General features: G+C 39.2%; 8 protein-coding genes across 11 annotated transcripts; 1 reads left to right on the forward strand and 7 right to left on the reverse strand.

The window, feature by feature from the left end:
• Positions 1–14: 14 nt before the first annotated feature.
• LOC124205242 (F-box only protein 21-like) lies at positions 15–2606 on the reverse strand. Its single transcript, XM_046602626.1, has 8 exons — positions 2337–2606; positions 2007–2258; positions 1510–1942; positions 1284–1441; positions 847–1216; positions 715–780; positions 401–629; positions 15–336 (listed from the first exon to the last, which is right to left on the reverse strand). The coding sequence occupies exons 1-8, from the start codon at positions 2489–2491 to the stop codon at positions 170–172; spliced, it is 1830 nt and encodes a 609-aa protein (XP_046458582.1). The 5' UTR covers positions 2492–2606; the 3' UTR covers positions 15–169.
• A 189-nt stretch (positions 2607–2795) lies between these two features.
• Positions 2796–4983, reverse strand: LOC124205245. Of its 2 annotated transcripts, none has more exons than XM_046602632.1 (11): positions 4886–4983; positions 4585–4807; positions 4447–4512; positions 4323–4385; positions 4174–4257; positions 4020–4103; positions 3894–3956; positions 3748–3831; positions 3632–3682; positions 3409–3565; positions 2796–3347 (listed from the first exon to the last, which is right to left on the reverse strand). In XM_046602632.1, the coding sequence occupies exons 1-11, from the start codon at positions 4895–4897 to the stop codon at positions 2879–2881; spliced, it is 1356 nt and encodes a 451-aa protein (XP_046458588.1). In that variant the 5' UTR covers positions 4898–4983; the 3' UTR covers positions 2796–2878. The 2 variants fall into 2 exon arrangements, with proteins under 2 accessions (XP_046458588.1, XP_046458587.1); XM_046602631.1 differs by having other exon boundaries at positions 2796–3342; positions 3404–3565.
• Positions 4984–6171: 1188 nt separating this feature from the next.
• Positions 6172–6935, reverse strand: LOC124205253 (endocuticle structural glycoprotein SgAbd-3-like). Its single transcript, XM_046602640.1, has 3 exons — positions 6848–6935; positions 6586–6734; positions 6172–6494 (listed from the first exon to the last, which is right to left on the reverse strand). The coding sequence occupies exons 1-3, from the start codon at positions 6854–6856 to the stop codon at positions 6236–6238; spliced, it is 417 nt and encodes a 138-aa protein (XP_046458596.1). The 5' UTR covers positions 6857–6935; the 3' UTR covers positions 6172–6235.
• Positions 6936–7245: 310 nt separating this feature from the next.
• On the reverse strand, positions 7246–9115 carry LOC124205246 (phosphatidylinositol 3-kinase regulatory subunit gamma-like). 2 transcript variants are annotated; one of them, XM_046602634.1, is made up of 3 exons: positions 8917–9115; positions 8324–8847; positions 7246–8263 (listed from the first exon to the last, which is right to left on the reverse strand). In XM_046602634.1, the coding sequence occupies exons 2-3, from the start codon at positions 8762–8764 to the stop codon at positions 7376–7378; spliced, it is 1329 nt and encodes a 442-aa protein (XP_046458590.1). In that variant the 5' UTR covers positions 8765–8847; positions 8917–9115; the 3' UTR covers positions 7246–7375. The 2 variants fall into 2 exon arrangements, with proteins under 2 accessions (XP_046458590.1, XP_046458589.1); XM_046602633.1 differs by having other exon boundaries at positions 7246–8266; positions 8917–9104.
• Positions 9116–9929: 814 nt separating this feature from the next.
• LOC124205252 (histone H2A-beta, sperm-like) lies at positions 9930–10767 on the reverse strand. Its single transcript, XM_046602639.1, has 3 exons — positions 10559–10767; positions 10170–10491; positions 9930–10112 (listed from the first exon to the last, which is right to left on the reverse strand). Exons 1-3 carry the CDS (start codon positions 10628–10630, stop codon positions 10078–10080), a joined length of 429 nt encoding a protein of 142 aa, XP_046458595.1. The 5' UTR covers positions 10631–10767; the 3' UTR covers positions 9930–10077.
• Positions 10768–10946: 179 nt separating this feature from the next.
• Positions 10947–12320, reverse strand: LOC124205248 (V-type proton ATPase subunit E-like). The gene is made up of 5 exons (XM_046602636.1): positions 12140–12320; positions 11892–12067; positions 11660–11828; positions 11450–11601; positions 10947–11376 (listed from the first exon to the last, which is right to left on the reverse strand). Exons 1-5 carry the CDS (start codon positions 12170–12172, stop codon positions 11226–11228), a joined length of 681 nt encoding a protein of 226 aa, XP_046458592.1. The 5' UTR covers positions 12173–12320; the 3' UTR covers positions 10947–11225.
• A 202-nt stretch (positions 12321–12522) lies between these two features.
• On the forward strand, positions 12523–18428 carry LOC124205238 (trafficking protein particle complex subunit 8-like). Of its 2 annotated transcripts, none has more exons than XM_046602620.1 (24): positions 12523–12787; positions 12848–13012; positions 13069–13262; positions 13326–13423; positions 13486–13642; positions 13781–14050; positions 14122–14352; positions 14431–14537; positions 14601–14852; positions 14917–15110; positions 15179–15306; positions 15365–15550; positions 15616–15803; positions 15867–15994; positions 16060–16250; positions 16319–16442; positions 16507–16936; positions 16997–17135; positions 17200–17293; positions 17353–17555; positions 17623–17708; positions 17785–17883; positions 17985–18071; positions 18134–18428. In XM_046602620.1, exons 1-24 carry the CDS (start codon positions 12616–12618, stop codon positions 18384–18386), a joined length of 4176 nt encoding a protein of 1391 aa, XP_046458576.1. In that variant the 5' UTR covers positions 12523–12615; the 3' UTR covers positions 18387–18428. The 2 variants fall into 2 exon arrangements, with proteins under 2 accessions (XP_046458576.1, XP_046458577.1); XM_046602621.1 differs by having other exon boundaries at positions 12535–12787; positions 13075–13262.
• Positions 18364–18925, reverse strand: LOC124205264. Its single transcript, XM_046602653.1, has 2 exons — positions 18806–18925; positions 18364–18730 (listed from the first exon to the last, which is right to left on the reverse strand). Exons 1-2 carry the CDS (start codon positions 18819–18821, stop codon positions 18429–18431), a joined length of 318 nt encoding a protein of 105 aa, XP_046458609.1. The 5' UTR covers positions 18822–18925; the 3' UTR covers positions 18364–18428.
• Positions 18926–20497: the final 1572 nt, after the last annotated feature.

Consider the following 20497-nt stretch of genomic DNA (forward strand, 5'->3'; position numbering starts at 1 on the left):
AATCATAGATGGGGTAACAATTCAAATCGTTTATCTTATTTATCCGTATTACAAAACTATCCGTGTTTTCTTACAAAAACTCGAGCAAAAACTCCAAATTAACACAAACAATTTAAACCGAGGAGAGTACGAATGAGTTAATACGAAACCATAAATAGAGAAACAAAAATCACATTGTTCCAACCAGAGATCGTGCAAAGGCCTCATCGTCGGGAAAACGAGATTGAGACATAGGGTTTGGTACGTAAATGCGACCATCAAATTTGGAGAAATGCATTCCAAGGTTCCCATTATTTACACTAGTGGACTCGGGATTGCGATGAAGCTCCAGTTTCTCTATTACCAATAAGAAATAACAGAATAAGTAAGATTAAAGAAAAAATCAATTGCAGGAATGTACCTTCAGGGACATATTCGGGGAACCTATCATCCAACAGGATATTGTAAAATGGCTGATCCAAATTGGCAACTGGTTTTCCGTACATACCGGAATAATATCCTTTGCATTTCATATCCCATGAAATAATAACACAAGCTCTTTTACGCAAATAGCTTTTTGCATCATCGTTGTAGATCATGACAAGGCCAATCGCGTATTTGATGGACGGAGAACGATTGTAAACAACCTTCTACAACAACAAATATCAATAAATCAAACACAAAATAAAACAAAAATAAATAAAACAGCGATATGTTTAGAGGAATTCAGGTTACCTCCGCTAGTTTGTTTCTGTGTTCATTTAAGAGTTTGTGTAATTTACTGCAGGAAATTCTTCGCTCCTGAGAAATTAAAAAAAGAAAATTATTAACTGTTAGACATTTTCTTTCATTCTAACATCATGATACCTGGCACAGTCGAATGGCATCACCAAATTGGATGTGTTTCTTTTCGCAAAAAGTTGCATATGTTTTAACCAACTTAGTCGACGAGGGGGAAATTGCACACGCAAGTCGACATAGACTTGATGTCGGGTACACTATGTACGGCTTAGTGTACCCGTGATTTAAATGACAAAGCCTACTGTCCTCTTCAAGCAAAAGACGAAGCATTTCCTGGAAAACCTCTTCCGCCGGGACAACAGGTGAATCAACATCAACATCGTAATACTCTTCATCGTCAAAGTAACCGTAAACAGGGCCGAGGCGACGACTGGCATCGAGACGTTGCAAGACGCCTTTCCTATACATGTCAATGTAAGTGTAACCTTCTGCTTGCCTGTACAAGCAATGAGATACATGAAAATCACAATTTAAAGGGGTAAATTTCTAAAAAAGCGCATTACTCTGGATATTCCTTCCATCGAAGTACCACTCTTTTGTAGAATCTATGGTCCTTGTAGCAGAATACCGGTTCACACAAAATACCCATCCTCTTGGCCACTTCTTGATAGATGACGCAAAAAATGTTGTTATGGCCTATTCTCGCATCGGATACAAGAACCTATGAAATGTCGAGAACAAGCAATTGGTAAGAAGTGTTTGTCTCAAGAACAAAATGAAAAAAAATACTAGGTCAACAGAATAAGTTCCGGGGGTAAAACAACCACAGGCAACATAATGATCGCGGCCGTTAACTTCGTCGTCTACATATATAAGAAGCATTTTCATTTCCTCTTCATGAAATAACACTCGGCTGATGGTGGTCAAAATCTCTCTTTCAGTGGGTTGTACGTCTGCACCTTGAAATGAATAGTTTCTCGTTTCGCCAAGGAGAAATTTCACCCTGTCAACGATCCAGTCAATCATCAGATCACTGTCACTTGAACTGTGAATCTCCCGGAAGTCCATGTTGATCCATTCAGAGACAAGCAGGGCACCCTCAAGTAAAGATTTCTTTGATTCTGGTTGGCGCATAAAGTTCAACCACTTCTTCTCTAGTAGACACATCCTGACTTTTGTGTACAAGTGTCTGGCGTAATAGGTGAAAGTCAAATCATCTGCCCTGAAATAGAAAACCACATGTTTGTTAGAATTTGCATGTGAAGGAAGAAACTATTTAGACTCACAATTCCTCTGGTGGGTTAAACTTCAGTCGTGTAAGTTCATCGTCAATGAATACAAGATAAGGGTAGTCACCAGTTGTTAATGTTTTAACGACATTTTCAGGTGTATATATTTCAGTACTTTCAGGATAACAAAGAGCAGACATGCTCCCAACTTCTTCTTTGACTACTCTTATGATCCTTAGTCGTAGATTCATCCTGTCCAGCCAGTTAACTACACGTCCTTTTTGTTCACGTAAACAAATTTTGGGCCATCTATTGGAGTGGGCAACACACATTTTGTAGAAACAAATCAGACACAAAATATTACCAACGTCACACACAATCACTCACCTTTCTTGAAACTTTTTCTTCCAAAGCTGGTTTGCATCGCGCAAAAGAATACTGAGTCGACTGCAAGAATGCATCAGTTTATACAAGTCTGGTATCTCCAGAAACGTGAAAATGTGTTTAAGGAGAACCTCGTTAGATAGAATAAGCAGTGACATGACTGTAATCAAATTAAATAGTTGAGCTTAAAACAAGCTAATGAGCTCTATGACCGTTTCTAGCCAACCTCAAGCCATCCAAGAAGTTCGCGGAATGGGGAACTTTTTCGTCTGCATTGGTCGTCTGCAGTTGCGCGTCTCTGCCGCTAGGTGTTTTATGTTCTTAATTCTTTTTATCAAATCTGTTTTTTAGATCCGCTTAGATCTTCGATTACAAAAATATAATAATTATAAAATTTTCCTTTTTCATATCATAAGCTGAGATAACTGATGCTACTCATCAATGTCAAAAAGTTTAATTTAATTCAATTTAGAGTCACATTTTGTATTCCAAATACACCCAGTTTGTAATGCCCCGCCCAATCCAAAACCTTATTTTAAAGACTATCACATAAAATCCTCGTCGAGCAAGAAACCAGAATAATGAGTATAGCCATGGCCAACCAAATAAACGCTCGGTGCGATAAAGGAAATCATTGGCCATATTTGATCACCTTTGGTCAAATCGAGTGTTGACTGCAAAGAAATGGTGCCGTGTTTGCGAATGTCACTCATCTCGTCAGAAAAAGCCCGCCCAATTTCGCCACCGTTCTTGTACAGAGCCAATTGCAAATAAGAATTATCAGACACGGTTGCCGGGAAAGCCACTACTCCAGTTAAGGTGAAAAAATATTTTCCCGTGACGGGTGCCGTGAATTTTCGACTCGTTCCATTGTAGGCTCCTCCCACGTTTAGTAACTCCTTGACGAATGGAATCGGAGATCTGGCTTCGCTAAAATCCTTGCCCAGTTGAACGTAAAAGGAAGTAGTCGAGGATTTCACGTCTAAGGATCCAATTGAATTTTGGAAACCTGCGATTGATAATTTTATAATATTATTATGTTGGTGATAATTAATGGGAATCGAATTTGCCTGAATCGGTAGACGGCTTGGTAAAATCGCAATACGCAATCTTGATCTTTTTGTCGGATTTTATATTATACAATCCACTTTTTCCGTTTCCTAACTGTCGTAAGTCGGCACAGGAAGCCGGAATTTTTCCGATGGATGAGGGTTTGTCACTCGAACTTGTTGCTAAACAAAATGTAATTCAAATACCGTTTTTTTTTTTTTTTTTAAATTTAGAAATAACTAAGTTACCTTTTAAAGCAATAACATCAGCCTTGATGACATTCAAATCTTGTTGAATCGCTGTGAATTAAAAGACATTGAATTAAAATTTTGCAAATGGAATGTTTGATTAAGACAATACGCACCAATAAAATTCGCATTAACACTTGCAAGAGATGTCGTTGCATTAGCTGTAATTAATTTTAAGGCCGCCAGATCCGTCGTAGTCTCTGCCAAAAAAAATATTTGATTTGTTGTTAACTAATTGTCTAAAAAGAAGAAAATACTTTACTTTTCAATTCAGTTTTTAAGACCTCCATTTTCGCATTTGCTTGTTCTAAACCGTCCGAATTTCCTACACACCACAAAAACATTATTTTCCAAAATTTTTTTAAACAATCTCATATTAAAATTCTACTTTCTGACTCCTTTTCAAGGTCGGCAAAAGCTGCTGTCATATCCATCAAGTTATTCTTAGTCGCCGTTAGCTCAACCACAGATGCTATGCAAAAAAGATACAAAGAATGTTGCTATCTTTCAGATTCTCAAAATATCTTTGCGTGTAAAATTACCATTTAACGTCTTTTTCAAATTCAAAACATCGGCATTCGTTTCAGCTAACCGTTGCGCAGTTTCCGTCGAATGTCGTGACATTTCTGCAAATGAATAAAATGCAATTCTTTTAAATCCAATATTTTCTTTTCCAAATTTCAAATCTTACCTGTCATTTCCTTCTTCAAATTCAGCACAATTGTATTTGTTTCCGCTAGCCGCTTTGAAATTTCTATTTAAAAAATATTTACGCTTTATTACCGCTTAGAGGAATAGTTGACTGATTATTTTACCTAAGAATTCTTTCTTTAAATCAGAAGCGGTACAATCCGTAGTTCCATCCAATCGCTCCTTCAGTGCTGTAGAGACCAATTCGACAATTTTTATCACTTGCTTCTTTTACCTTTATATTAAATGTTATTGTTTAATACCTTGCAATTCCTTTAGACATCTCACATGAGAGCCTAGAACCAACATGGTGTCTTGGTCGGCCTTCTGGGGTACGCGACTCTCCGGATGAAATGCCACATCCTGCACGGGTCCCAGTGATGTCGGTGCATTAAAATAAGGAAGTTGATGTACGGAGGCGTAACTCCATCTGGTCGGTCCAATGGAGGAAACGATACAGATCAACGAGGCGAACACAACTGTACACTGATAATAAATATAGCAAAGAAAAATTTCTACATTTTAGAAAATGTAATTATAAAAAACAATTTGAATAAAACTTACGAATAGCTTCATTTTGATTCAGAAACGGCTGCCGACGACTGAACTTTTGTGCCGATTTCGAGCGGTTGGTTGAACTTCTGAAGAAGAGGAATGAAAATCCACAGACACAGAAGACCACCTTTTATATATGCCGAGCCGATATTTGCATTTCCTTGTTGTGACAGCAAGAACAGGTTATATCTAGGAGAAAAAAAAGCGGCAGTAAAATACACGAGTCTATTTCTTGTAGTCTGCGTCGCGATTTCTTTTTATGGCATGGAAACCTGATCTTTTCAACCATCCAACCATAATACGTATATATCGTTTAATTAAATTTCCTCTGGTGGTCTAGCTGAGAATAAAAATCAAACATACTCGACATCAATCAAGAACAACACAACAACAGGGAGGGGGGCCTGTCATGTTACATTTTCTGGAGTACTATTTCTTTAAAAAATAATTCTTATCAACATTTTCAAATCGCATGTGGTTTGAATATGTCAGTGACTCTTTAAGGGTTGAGCAAGTGATTCATTGACATATGGATGGGATAGATTCTACTATAAAAACATTTGGGAAAAAATCGCGTCAGGTATAATTTCCAACTCGACTGTACATGCACCCCAATTTAGCAGAATTTGAATGACATGGTGTTTGACAGATGTCATTTATATTCTTCGATAAGATAACAAGGTGTGGCGATAATATAACGAATTTGCGTGCGCAGTGTACGCTTCTTGCCAATCTTACGTGATATTCCTTTGCTGAGAAACGTCAACGCCGTTTGATATCTTATCAGACGATATAAATTGTTTTGCGCCAAAAAGGAGAGACGGAGAGATAATTAGATTATATGACGAGATTGATGCAATGTGGTAAAAATATAAAAGTGGCAGGATGAGATGGAGATATCTCTTTTTCGTCTCAATATCAGAGCGCCAGAATAGAATGTCTCACTTTCGCTGATCAAGTGGCACATCCTTACATGGGGATCTAAAATTTCATCAGCAGCAGCAACATTTATGGTGGAAAACAGGAAACTGTTTTGGATGGAAAGTTATTCTCGCCTCTTCATTTATGATGAAGAAATCTATAGTGTGGTGTTCAAAGTGTTGGCCAACGTATAAAGGAAATGACGGAAACATTTCAAAATAGCAAGGGCTCGCGAATCGATCCGAAATAAGCACACCGAACGTCGGCGCCGATCTGGTGATATGTTATTGATCTGGTCGATCTGATGACTAATGGCTAATTATAACCAGAAATCGACCCACCAGAAATTTCAAACAAAAAAATTCTAGCTATGATCAGTTAGCAAAATAAATTGTATTTTTTTTTCCTTTTTTTAAATAAACCGCCAATAATTTAAATTTAGTAAATCTTGTAACCCTTGCCGTTGAATGGGACATGAACTGGCAAGTGGTCGCCCTTTGGCTGGAAACCGGCCTCATCAGCGGACCAGGTCAAAGTAACTTTCTCGCCTTCGGGAGAAACCCAGTAAGAAGATCCCTTGTTGGTGTTGCCCATAACATCCTCGTAAGTGGCCTTTCCGTAAGAATCGTAAGAAGCGCCTTGCATCTTCTTCTGGACCTGGGACTCTTCACGGGTGGTGTAGTCGGATCCGGCGTAGCTGCAACATGCCCAATTTGAGATTTGATTAGAATTTGTGTAACTACTTAATTAATTTATCAATCGTGAGAGATTGAAAATGAAAAGTTTACCTCCACTTGCTGCTGCCGTCAAGGTTGCGCTCATCGGATTGGCTCACGATGGTGATTCCGGCGTACTTGTTATCCTTGTAGCTGGAAGGAGCGTAGTTGGAAGGGTAGCTGGTGGCAGCAGTGACAGCCAAGACAGCGGCGATAACGAACTAAGTCGATAAAATCTCAGTCTTATTAGTTAATCCTTATTCGGTATATTGCTTAATATGGGAAGATTCAGCACTTTAAAAAGTTAGGATTTTATTAGTTATTTTTTTCTCACCAGTTTCATGTTGAAATTTGGTTGATGAGTTGGGCAACTGATACTTTTGACTCAGTACGAGTCAGGCTTTTATATATCCGTGGAATAAGTGAAAGGATCAGAAATGTTTCCATGTTTGATTGCACTCGAATGCAGTAATTTTTGTTGCCAAAGATATAGGTCATTCGGTGGTTTTTGAAGAATTGAAAGGGAATTCTTCTTTTTCGTCGTGAGGTAAAAGTAAACACGCCCTATTTCCCCAATTTTTCTTGATACATTACATCAAAATTGCTTTTTGACTCAAAGATCACCCAACCTTATTCAGGCCAATGACAAAGAGCTTGGATACCGGTAACAATTTAAAGAAAACGTCAGTTATATAATACTTCTTCTCCATAAGAATAAATAATCAACTTTGCTTTTAACATTTGCAATAATTTATTGAATAACGAGAGCAGTACAATGAGTGATGATTGAGGACAGATAAAAAAGGAAAAGAATTTTGGAACAAGAAATACTTTTCAGTTCGATATTGACCATTATTTCCATTTAAAAAGATAAATATCCTTCGGCAGTGGTGGCAACTACAGCAGCAGCTGGGCTGACAGGGGTTGAATGATTGCCTTCAGGAGGTTGAGGCCCGTGCAACGGATGAGCCAAGGTAGTAGTTATGAGTGGATTGAGTTCCTCCAGCGAGTGGCCGGCGTAGTAGACGACCAAATCGTTCAGCGTGGGGAATAGAAGGTAAGGCTCGGTGAAACCGAATCCTCGCTCCGATCGATGGATCAGAATGTGTCCGACGGGTGTTTTCTTAACATTGGAACAAGCGATCGAGAGAGCAAAAGGAGCGCTTCCGGCGCTGCGGCGGATCAGGAACGTCCCGTCGGCTTTGCCGGTGAGAAAGCGCTCGGCATCCGGCCGGGTGTAATCAGGTAGGAGCCAATATTGGCTGTCGGCGTGTACGCTGGATGGATGCTGCTGCAAATAAACCTGTATCATCGCCAAGAACTTCATCTGAAGGAGATCCCTAGTTTTGCAGAGCTGATGCAATTCGGGTTTCAGGGCGTTCATCTCCCGATCTAAATTGCGGCTGAGGACCGTTTGGACCCGCAATTGATTCTGCAACTCTTGGCTGGTCTGTTTCAAATTGCCCATCTGGAACTTGAGCAGCTGGTAGTTCTCCTTGAGACTGTGGACTTCGTGGCGGTGAGCCTCGCGCTCGAACTTTTCGTGCAATCGCAGTTGCTCCTCGAACATGACGACAGCTTCGTTGAAGGCGTCCGAAGCTTGTTTCTTGAACTGGATTTCTTGCGAGCATTGGGAATAATCGTTGTGGTATTGGTCGTACTGCTGGGAGCGTTTCAAATATTCGTTATGGGCATCTTCCAGTCGCTTCCGCATTTTCTCCACGTCGTTGCCCGATTCCGCTTCTTCCGCCTGCTACATAAGGAAACAGATTAGATGACGTAATCGACTTAAATATTTGCATCTACTTACATTCTGGAAGCGTGAAACTGGATAAAGTAATTTGACATTTAATGTCGGATTGTACTGGGCCAGGGAGACGGATCGATAAAAGTTGATGAGTTCCGGCACGGAATGGAAATTGTAGGGCTCTGAAAATCCGTAACGACCGTGTCGATTGCAGCAGATCTTGACCAATTTGTTGCATCCGCCTTTGCGGAGTGTCAGGGTGTACTCGCCGGCTTTGGAGGAGGAATCGCGGACCAGAAACGTTCCATCGGGCGTGTCCTTCATCAGATCGTCGATTTCTTCGCGGCTGATATTCTTCCAGTACCACTCGGCATCGCTGATGAGACGCAAGCACGTCTCGCCAGCGGCTGCTGCTGCAACAGGTGCACTATTACTAAAGTCCGTCTGAGATAACCGCCGATTAAGTCGAGGTGGTAAAGTGGGCGCTCGTTGTAATTCCGACATTTTCTTTTATATTCACTTGGCGATCAAATCAGTTTCGGTAAAATTTCAATAACTGTAAGTTTTCAGTGTTGTCGACATCTTTTCTAAAAAATTAAATTTAAAAAACTGATTAGAATTGGGTGAAGCTTGGTGTGAAAATTAATTTGTTTTACCTATTCGCTTTGTCTTGATTGGAAAGCAACAAATTGATCTGTTCACTGTCTGTGAGATGAATGCATAAATCTCGGCTAAACAGTCTTCTAGCGTACTGGCGAGAATGCTGGTTGCCCGTTAGAGCGAGAAAGGGCGTGGTAGCTGCACGCCAGTTGGATTTCCTGCTTGTGGCCACAGCAGCAAAAACCGCAGACGCTTAAATAAGAGCAGATCGCCGCCCCGTCCACAAAGCCCCGCACTACTAAAAATGGTTGAAAAATTCGATAAGAGAAAATGAAAGAAAGTTTTAAACATTTTAGCAAACAAGTTCCATTACGGGAATTCTTATAGAGAAACATTACTAATGTTCCATTAACTGTACTAATGTAACATTAGTACAGTTATGCAACCCTATAAACCAGCAGCGTTTGATCACATGGTCCCTCTGCATTAGCTTTTATTGCAATCAATCCTCAGGCAGTCAGGCTGTTAATATTCAAACTTCTAATGGTCTTTGCTTTTCTGTTGTTTGATTAATTTAATGTTTTTGTTTCACAGGACATTAAATGGGACAAATTTTTCTCCAATTTCTACATCTAATGTTCTCGTTAGCCATTTCTTGTTTATAATTTTGAATGAAAAAAATTACCACTTTTGACGATAAAAAAGTAACCAAAGAGTATAGGGATCGAATTGGTATAGATGAGACTATTTCCGGAGCGGTGGAAATGAAAGCAAATATGCTTTTCATGTGGAAAAAACCATGTTGACAGACCAATCATCTTTCGGTTGCTATACTCTAATGGAACCAATCAGATTTTTTTGTGTCGGCTTGATAGAGTATACTGATGAAAACCAGTTGGCTTTGATATCGTGTCATTCGATCCAACTAAAATCTAAGAAATAGAAACCCGACATACAAAATTTGCTCGTCGTCGGTACTTTTTTCAAATTCTACGCTTAATCAACTTAATTTTTTCGTAAAAAAAAAAAAATAATACTGCAAAATGCCACGTTGCATGTTGAGCAACAATTCGTTTGAAACCGATACAGCTTCTATTTTTAAAACAATACAAATAAAATGTATGCCAACGAATGGAATAGCTGTTTGCAGTATTATAAAATTTAATAAAATCTTTGCAAGTTGCTCTCATCTCGTGGCCTTGTTGTACGTTTTCCAGCTAATCACTGCTGCTCGGTTCATCAAGCATGGATGCTGTAGATCAAATATAATTTTAGATTTTTACAGCAGTTACTTTTTAGATATGTTTACCTATTGATCTGTCCTCGCCAGTCATAAGTTCGCGTAATTCTTCGTTGTTTTGAAAAACAATCTGCAAGTGACGTGGTTTGATTTTAGACATTCGAGCATTGGCAGCTTCCCCAGCAAATGAAATAACTTCAGTGACTAAATATTCGAGAACAGCTGCCATATAAACCGGTGCATCTTTGCAGATGTCGATCGAGTAATCAGAAAGCATTCTGAATTTCAATTTTTTAACAGGAAATTGGATTCCGGTTCTCTTTGGTGACGATTTCTTCAAGATCCCACGACCAGTAGATGGTACCCTGTGGACTTCATCATCCTCAGATTCCTGTTAATTTTGGATGAACATATTTTTAAATTTTCAAACGGTGTGATAATTAATTATCTTTACTTACTTGTGACATGTCAGCAAATGAAACCGATTTACCACTGACAGAGGAACCTAAAGAAACTAAACCCATTTCCATTTTGATTGACTAAAATAGCAGCTAAATAATAGCCTTTAAATAAAATTCGACACGGAACACGCAGCACGTGTCTGGATGATGACTGAGTGTGACCAAAAATGTTAACATTTCTCAGTAATCTTTTTGCGGACGTTTCAGTCTGCATTTGAATTTTGAGGATGGGGGAACAAGAGGCCCACCAATAGAAAAACAGCAGTGCACGTGCCTGAGGTCTGCCCAGACTTGATTTCTCGTCGGCTGCTCCCTGGGGCCTTGAAAGAAATGGATTAACTCCGGATACGATTTTTGTTTCTCCAGAATTATTTAGTAAAAAATGTGTCGCTAATATACAATGTATTAACCAAAACAACCACGATAAACATCTAGACAAACAGGAGGAATGTTGTTAGTTTTTCCGGTATAATAATAATTTTTTTGTCTTTTTTTGGGCTCCCCTATTTCAAATGGATGAATGGTGCATGCACAGATAGAAAGACAAGACAAATTTACTACTGATTCGACGGCACGGATATAGAGCATCATGTTCTACCGCCCGCACGAAGGAAAAAATTGTGAAAGAGAAAAAGGAAAAAAAACAACTTCCTATATGGGTAAATTAATCGAAGAATTTGCGGTTGGGATTTGCATTGAACAGCTTGGTACGCATCTCGGGCAGCATTTGACCGGCAATCATCTCCAAGCGATTTTCGAGAGTGTTGTTGACTCGAATACGTCCGTGGAATGCACACAGCTCAACTCCACCGCATCTGAAAATTTAATTAGAAAATACAATGAAGTTTCATTTCCTTTTTAAAAAATGAACTCGAGTTAAAATCTTACGTGTCAGCTGGAAGAAAGTTATCTTTAGCAATGTTGATGTGGCATGGTTTGTGCATAGCCTCAGTGTATTTTGCAATGGCCTCGGGCAGTACGCTTTCTACTAGTTCCAAGTCAATTTCACGGCAGCGGATAGTCACGTTAGGCTCCATAATCTAGACAAAAGTGATGATGACAAAAGATTTTCTCAACACTTGAATACAATAGTTATACCTGGAACAAAGCTTGAATAATCAAATCACAAACAACTCGGGTGTAGTTGGCACGATCAGAACTAGATTTTCCCAGCCTTGTTCGAGCCTCAGACAAAAGATTTTGAATGTGCTGCTGTTGAGCTTGCAGGACCTTCAATCGTGCCTGATTCAGCAAGTTGGATGATTGACTGGAGAAAAACAAGAACATTTGTAAAAAAATATTCCAATTTAACTCTTCTCAAGTCCCTTACATTTTCTTTTGTAGTTCGACCTGCTTCTCCTTCCTTTCATAGAATTCCATAATCTTAAGACGCTGCTGCTGGACCAAACGACCCTTTTCGATATTGAATTCTTCTTCGGCCTTGGCGTCGATTTCTTCGACTTTTTCATTAGCTTCTTGCTCAATGAAGCCCATCATTTGTTTGATCTGTTAAATTCATTTAGATTGTTAAAATTGGTGTTCCGAGATCGACGTTTTATTTTATTAAAAAACTCTTACCTGTTTTTGAACATCGCTATCGGTGAGTGCCATTTTGCTGATTTGAAGGTAGTTTCAAACAAAAACCAGAAATATCGTTAAACTAGAAGTCTAGAATTTGAGAAGTGTTATAGCTGACAGAGTGACAGAGGTTTGTGAAGAGAACACTTCCTTACTAGCGTCAGCTGATTTGGTTTGTCATGTGACAGCAGTGGGTGTGGCCATCTGACGGCACAAGCCGCATTAAAGACTATTTCAAATTATTTTATATATCTCAAAAAAGATTAGAATAAGTCAAACCGTTTTTCATTTATAAAAAGATAATCATTTTACAGAGCACAAAGTACTAATGTTAGCAAATTATTCATGAATTTAATTAAGGGTGTTCCGAATTTCGATACTAGGTGGCTTTCAGTTTACTTCTGCTTGTAACAAAAAAATGACAGCTGATGTCTGATTTTCACGAATGAAATGCTGATTTGATTTAACTACGGAAAATGATGATGCCGATCAACACAGTTGGGGGCCCTAGTGCGTCAGAAGTGATTCAACAAGCATTTTGTCCAGCTATAGCTGTTCTTTCGTCTCCTGATGTCGATGTGGTCTGTAGCAAAAATCGACTCACTTTCGTCGAACTTCTGCAGCCGTTTAGCCGACTGTCTGTAGAAGGTAAAACACATATCCTGGTGCCAGTGTCTTAAAGCCTTCAAATAAATGTATAACTCGCAGGTCAAATAAGAGATGTTAACCAGGCGTTGCACTCAGTCACTCACTTCAGGCTGAGTGTTCGTGACATCTCATGGAGACCCGCCTCTACCATTTTGGCAAGGCGTTTGCTGTCTGAAGCTGTGACCAGTTTTTCTGTCAATGAAAACAAAGTTATTGTTATTGGGGGTAATATCAATCATCCTTTAGATTTGTAAATTGTATAACTATTTGTTTAATTCCAGACGCAGATTCAATTGAAATCAATCCTCACACACCCTGGTATGATTCATGGAGAGAGACTCTATGGAGCTGTTTAGAAATGACTGACCATGATTTTGCTCGTCATTACTTGGCCACATTACTAGTTGTTTCATCTTCCCACCCTAATCCAATGGAACAATTTCAGCAACTTAATGACCAGCTTACCCAGTTGATGGTATTGTAAACTCCTGATTTTTTTTGGACATTAAATTCTTACAATTTTTTTTTTAACTTCCAGTCAAGCAATGGAACAGTTGATGGGCCTAGATGGTTCAATATGTTGTCTTTGCGTTACCATGTTCTTGTCCATGACGCGTGTGATGGCGAAACTTCAAAGTAAATGAGAAACATCTTATTTATTTCAGTATACTCTAAAAATAATATTCCAATACATTCAGGGCAGAAGAATTGTTACAAACTATGAGAAACGCTTATGGATCCCACGGATGTCATCTACTAGTAATCAACTCCAAACCCAAAAAAGGATCAATGATTGAACCAGGACTACCAGCACCCGATCCTTGGCTTCGATTTCTACCACGAAAAGCCAGCAAGGTAAATTAAACTTTCCCCTATGGTTTTCCGCTTAAATTTCGTTACATTTAAATCTTGTTACAAGCGCTCCATTTGGAAAAAGGTAACATAATCTTGGTACAATTGAATGGTGTTAACTTGATTTTTTTAATTTTTCAGTCGGACGCTTCAATTGAGGGAGAGACAGTCGTGGATGGAGCAGATGCTGGGGAAATGGAACTGCCAGGGAAAGTGGTAGAAGGAACAAATTCGCAATCATTGGGATCCCTACCTAAAATGCCGATAATGGATGCTCTGCAGGAGGCTATGCAGGAAATCAATATCAATTCAATCTTAGCTCCATCGCCGTCGACATCAGCTCTCTCATCCCTGACTCGAGATGACGGCACGAATATGAAAAACAATCTCAGCCAGAGAAGCGCCGTTGAGGTATTTATTGTCTTATTGATTCCACATTCTTTGATTTCGTGTTGTAATTTTTTATTTGATCGATACAACAGATCAAAGATGATCCTCTTAATGCTGGGCTGGGAATGACGACCGGTGGGCTCTCTGTTGATGAAGCGGATGGTACAGGACTAATTCTAGCTCCTAGTATTGTGGAAAGTGAACTTCACGGCGGATGCCTTACAACAGAAGATTTGGATCGCATTCAGGGTTTAGTTAACGATTTTTGCCTAAAGAGTTTACTTCCTCACATGGAACGACAAATGCGATTGCTTAATGAATCCGTAAGTTTGTGTTTGTCATTTTTTTTTCTTTTTCAAGTAAAGAATATTTTACATTTCTTTCCTTCTTCGACTTTTTAGGCTTCAGCTCGAAAAAGTACTCATCGATCGTTGCTAAGTGCCACCAAACGTTGGTTCGGTAGTAGCCGACCCGGTGGTCTCCAAACAACTCAGACTGTTGCCGTGAGGTAAGCATATTAATTCAACTTAATTTTTAGAGTGGACTTTAATTTTTACTGAGTTTTCGACAGCTATCATCCCGAGTCTGTCCAGCTACAGTTTCGACGCTTAGGCGATTTAGCATTTCTTCTAGGTCACTATGAATTGGCCTATCATTCCTATCATTCTGCCAAAAAGGACTTTGAAGCTGATCAAGCTTGGCTGCACTATGCTGGAGCCATGGAGATGGCTTCACTCTCCGTCTTCCTGCAGAATGGTCATAATCGTACCATCCCGTTCCACTACTTCGACAAAGCGTTGACCACGTATCTGCAAACTTGCAAGTCCGTTTTAATCATACGAGTCATGCCGTTCAGCCAAACTTTAGTGCACGTTTCCCATTTACAGGATGCCGTATTGGGCCACGCGCTGTGCCGTGTTGGCATCCGAGTGCCTTAAAGCGACGAATCAATACAGTGACGCCGCTCTACAACTAATTCGACTTACCAGTGAAGACGCCGATTTGCGAAGCGCCGTCCTTCTAGAACAAGCTGCCCTTTGTTTTCTTCGATCTGCCGTCAAACCAAATTCGTCATCTGGCGGTAATTTAAATGTCGGAAGATTGAAACTTTAAAAGAATAAATAAACCAATTTTGGTCTTAATTTTTAGATGCCGCCAAGCCGAACATGGTGCCCCTCATCCGCAAATACGCCTTCCACATGATTCTGGCTGGTCATCGGTTTGGCAAGTCGGGGCAAAAGCGCCACGCTTCTCGAGCTTATCAACTCGCCTTGCAAGTATGTCCTTTAAGCCGCTTATCTTCCCAGATTTTCCTCATAGTCAAATTTGTTCCAGGTGTATAAAGGGCATGGTTGGAGCTTAGCTGAAGATCACATACACTACACAGTAGGGCGACAATGCTTAAATCGACAACAGATTGAAGCAGCTTGTCATGCGTTGGGTGCTCTTTTAAAGCCAGATTCTTTGCAGACTGCCGCTCAGCAAACCGCCTATTTAAATGAATTCATTCACGTTCACCAGGTAACTGGTTTTTAATTAATTTTTTTGCAATATGATATTTCATAAATTTTTTTAACCCAAAACAGTTGTTAAATAAACACCGAGAAAACGAAATCAAAACGTCAACTTCACTTCCAGTGTTACCCCTGCCTGTGATCGATAGCAACCAGATCAGAGTATTAGTTGACACGAAAGATCCCACGGAAAACATTTGTCCGCCCGTGTCTGAGGCCTCTCATGTCACCTTCAACGACGACGAAGTTCATCACGCAAAGTACGTTTGTCACCTAACTATTTTTAAAATAATCATCAATAATGGAATGGTTGTGTTGTATAGGTGGGCCAATATGGAAGAGAAACTGGTGCAGTCGGCCTTTGGCACAACTCATGCCATGTTCCGGCCTACCAATCTTCTATTTTCTAATACGACCAACAATACGGCTCATCCACAAACGTATTGTGATGGTAAAAGAAATTAATTTTTCGGTTTTAGAAGATAAATTCTAATTTATATTTCATGGTTTTTTTAGACCTCATTAGTTTAGAATTACCTTTGACCAACCCCTTGCGCATTCCTGTCCTATTATGTGACATTCGTCTAGTGTGGAACTTCTCTGGAGCGGACGGCAACCTATCAAATCTACTCATGACAAACAACAATCCATTGGTTACCACTTACATTTTACCAAGGATTGTACTGAATCCTTCTTCTTCACATAAGGTTTAATTTGTTTCTGTTTGCAGCTCAATTGCAGCAATGCTAATATTAAGTTTTGCGGTAAAAATTAGGTTGTTTTGAACGTGAAACCCAAAGCAGAGGGAATGCTGACCATTGAAGGAGTCGCTTTTGACCTTCGCCCAGTCAATGTAGAGCCTTCGGCAGCAGTAGTTGGATTAGTGTCGTCAGTGTCAGGTAAGTTTACTAGTGTTTTATGTTGGTTAATTTTCGTCAAATTTAAACTGAAATTTTGCTTTAGGGCGAGTAATGTTTAGCTTGCAGGGCCCGAGGTTAAATGCGACCCAACAGGAACGTCATGGCAAAGTATATGCTTCTGACAAAAGACTCTCGATCCAAGTCGGGCCACGCATGCCTAAATTGCAAGTGCTGTTCCACTCCTTACCAGAATTTCTATTTAGCGGAGAAATTCGCCCAGTGGTGGTCGAACTCTCCAACATTTGCCCTAGTGTACCCGTTGCCAATATAATTATCGCTTCCAACGATCCCTTACACCTCGCTTTCGACCTTCCCCGCATTGAGAGCAAAAATGTTCGAAATGATCAAATTGCACTCTACCGTTGGGATCCCACTCAAAAATCAATTAAAATGTGGTTGAAAGGCACCGAAAACGTTGGGTTAACATCATTGGATCTCATGTTTTTCTCTACTAATCCCGCCATAAAAGCCAGGTAATTGGAAATTAAAATTGGATTGATGAGAAATAATTGACTTACAATTTGTTTGTAAAGATATCGTCTACTTCGCCACTGTTCGAAAATCTTTGTCTCTTCATCATTGAGCCTCGGTGCCTGGGTTCAAAGAGTTCCGAGTGGGGAGGATCGCACTGAAACATTGGCCGTTCAACTCCAAGTTCGGAACCTCAGAGACGTAATTCAATTAAATTTCACGAAACAATTGATACTTCAGAAAATAATATTGGGATATATTTCAGGCGGATGACACATCACTAAGTGGTATTGAAGTTTCGCAGGTGGCTCTTCTTAGCAATCGATGGCATTTGCGTTCTGATCAGTCAACAATTCCAGGTGCTATAATTACTGAACTTGTTTAAAGCAAATAACAACGTGTTTTGTGTCTTGTTTAGACGGAGTACTTCATCCACAAGAAAGCCTCATTGGGGTGCTATTGGCCATCCGAGGAACTGAAAAGAGAGAATACAACGAGAGTGTTGTGCTAAAATTACCAAGCCATGGACGAGCTGTCGATTTCCAACTCGACCCATACCGATCATTCGTTAAAGAATTTCAGAAAACTACACCCGACACAACTCTGGTTGTGTGCTGGACGGTAAAATATTATACTGTACAACATTTTGAGTTAAATCAACGATCTAATTTGTTTTCTTCTTGACTAGGCTACGCAAGCTTCTGAAGATGGATTTGGTACTTTACTCATAGAAGGGCAACATTACTTTGGTTGGAATTCCCAAGATATAGCAAGGTTAGAACTGTTCAATTAACTTTAAATTTATGCTGCTGAGTAACTGTTTCCTTATAACTGTCTTTTTTCTTTTTAGCTCAAGTTTGCCAGAAACCAGTTTGAAATCACATCAGCAGTTGGTTTCCTACTCCATGGAGTATTCAACAAAAGTGTTTCATGATTTTGACCAACAGAAGTAAGTTGGGTCTACATAGTAGGCCTAGTTCTTTAAAAACAAGTGTTTCAATTATTTTTTGAATTTCATCACTTCATTATCATTGCATATTTTTCTAATAGGTTGTGTGTTATACCAGTAACTTTGTATCTTCACAATTGCAGTCAGCAACAAGTCGATGTTCATTATTCAGCCAACTTCAATACAGGGTAAAATTTATAATGACATTAACAAATTTTTATTCACCCCAACCAAGTGATTTTTTCCCCAGGAAACCCCCACGTGCTTCTCAGTTGTACATGCCTGAAGCTGCTTCTCCCCTACTTTGGATAGGTCGTGTTCAAGGAGATGTTTGTTTGAAAGATACACCTGAAGCAGTTCACTTGACTATAGCAGTTTCAAGGCCAGGTGCTTACAGTCTTGTTCAAGGGTTACAAATCGATGCAAGAATGTTGGGTGAAAATGTTAGAGTACCAAGTCCAAAAATTGAGTATACATTGATTGTTGATCACAAGGAAGTTTAATTGTATTATGTAGGTGAAAAAATAAAGTTGTTCAGATTTTAATCATTGACTCCAATTTCCAAGAAGCTTCTCAATTGAAGGATACATCCATTCATCTTTGGAAAGATTACGAGCTTCTTCATTTATCTTCTTCAATCTTTCTTCGTGAGCTTCCAGCTCTGTTGAGGAAAGGATTTGGGAGATGTACCTTTCAAATGACACTTTCATGAAAGCTTGATCGGTTTTCTCCTTTTCACTCACACCTAGTTCCATTTCAGTTCGGTTTGCTCCTTGTGTAACTTTGGGAGGGATTTCTTGTTGACCAGGGGACAACATCAGTGTTCTTCTTAAATTCGCTCCAATTACTGTTAAATTTTTCAATGGAAATTTTTAAGTGATGCATCAATGCATCAAGTGGGGAAAAAAATTAATTGGCTTACAGCTGTTTTGGTTCATCTTTAACTTGATGGAATAAACAAGAAAATCTTGGAAAAAAACTCGGAAGTCTCAAATAACTGCAAACAGTTGCAACAGCAGACGACAGAATGAATTAGTTGACAGCTGGAAGGCGGAAGCAGCACACCTTGTGGTCGCGGGAGGAATACAAATACAATCTCCCGATAAAGATTCTATCCCAAACGAAGCTGCCCCACCTATCGTCCAATTAGTTGGCGTTTTCCACTCAGGTCTTCACTACTAATTTCATTACAACATTTATTAATACTTTTTATTATATTCAAAATTGAAATTACCGTAATTTAACGTAATTTAATTACGTTATAATAGAGGAGAAGATGACGGTTATGGCAATGACGTAATCACACTTCACATAGTCAACATTGACTCATGTTAATATTGACTTGAATCTCAATGTCATTGAGGATAAAATTAATTTGATTTGTTAAACAAGAAATTTTATTGAAATAGTCAAAGGGTTTTTAGAGTATATCAATAGAGTTTAAAGCTTTAATCGTACGAACTACCGACACAATTTCGGAGCGTGAGACCAACTAGCAAAGACAACGGGATTTTGTGGGTTACAAACTTACGATCTTTACGATGGACGTCATTTGTATAAACAGAGCGTCTAGTAGATCGGGAAGCGAGTTTAGAAGTGAGACGAAAAAAGAGAACTCGTACAGTATATGGTTTAGTAATGGACCGTATATCGGAAGAGAAAAATTCAGTTTATATATGTATACAAGTATACACAATGGGAGTATTACAAAAAAGGAGGGGAAATATTATTCCATTTTCATCAAAAGAAGAAGAGCGAAATTAGGTATGAGAAATTTGTTGGAAAAAAGAGATGACGTCCGAAGACGTGATTTGTTCTGCCGGTAGTTTCTTTGGAGCCCATTGAGAGTCTTTTCACAGACCGCTGACTTCCAATGGGAAAGAACCCAAAATGGGTGACTACGAAACTCAACTGCAAGTACGGACTGGAGATACTCAGCATAGAAACATGATTTGACTCAAAGACGAAAGAAGGGTGATCCTTTCACTTTTTTCGCCATTAGAAAGCCAAAGGAAAAGAAAATCAAAGAAATCAGAACTGAAATCAATTATCGGATGCAAAAATATGTTGTAAAGGATAAGTCTCTCAATCCCTCAAATCTAATCTCTCTTACATCCATTTCTTTTCCTTTGCTTCCTTTCGTAAAAGCGGAGAGAGCAATTGGCTTCTACAAATAGGTTTTTGAAAGGTCGCGCCGTCAAAATGTTGGATGAGCTCAACATTTTGGCCACTAGGTGGCTTGTTTTGTTTAGCTCGTCATTTGCATATGATTGTCGTCTGTGTTCTTGTTTAAAATGCTGTTCTTATTTGTGTCTTAGATGAAACAAGTAATTATGGATTTGGAATGTGGTTGTGAATTTTAAAAATGAAGTGTTAGGATTGAAAGATAAGTGCTGAGGATCACAAGAATAAAACCACTGCCAGATCTTATTTGCAAACCAGGTTGGTCCAAAAGTTTTCAGTTTTCCCATGATACTAATTTGTAGTCTATACTGTTTACATGGTTTGTGATAACTTATTTTGGCGAAGTTCCAAATGCATAATGTTTCAATGTCTCCTCTTGTTTACCTAAAATTAGCAGTTTTCCTTTGCACATTGAAATTATCGAAAAGGA

This window comes from Daphnia pulex, chromosome 10, assembly GCF_021134715.1.
Source record: "Daphnia pulex isolate KAP4 chromosome 10, ASM2113471v1".
In the NCBI taxonomy this organism is placed as follows: Eukaryota; Metazoa; Arthropoda; class Branchiopoda; order Diplostraca; family Daphniidae; genus Daphnia; species Daphnia pulex.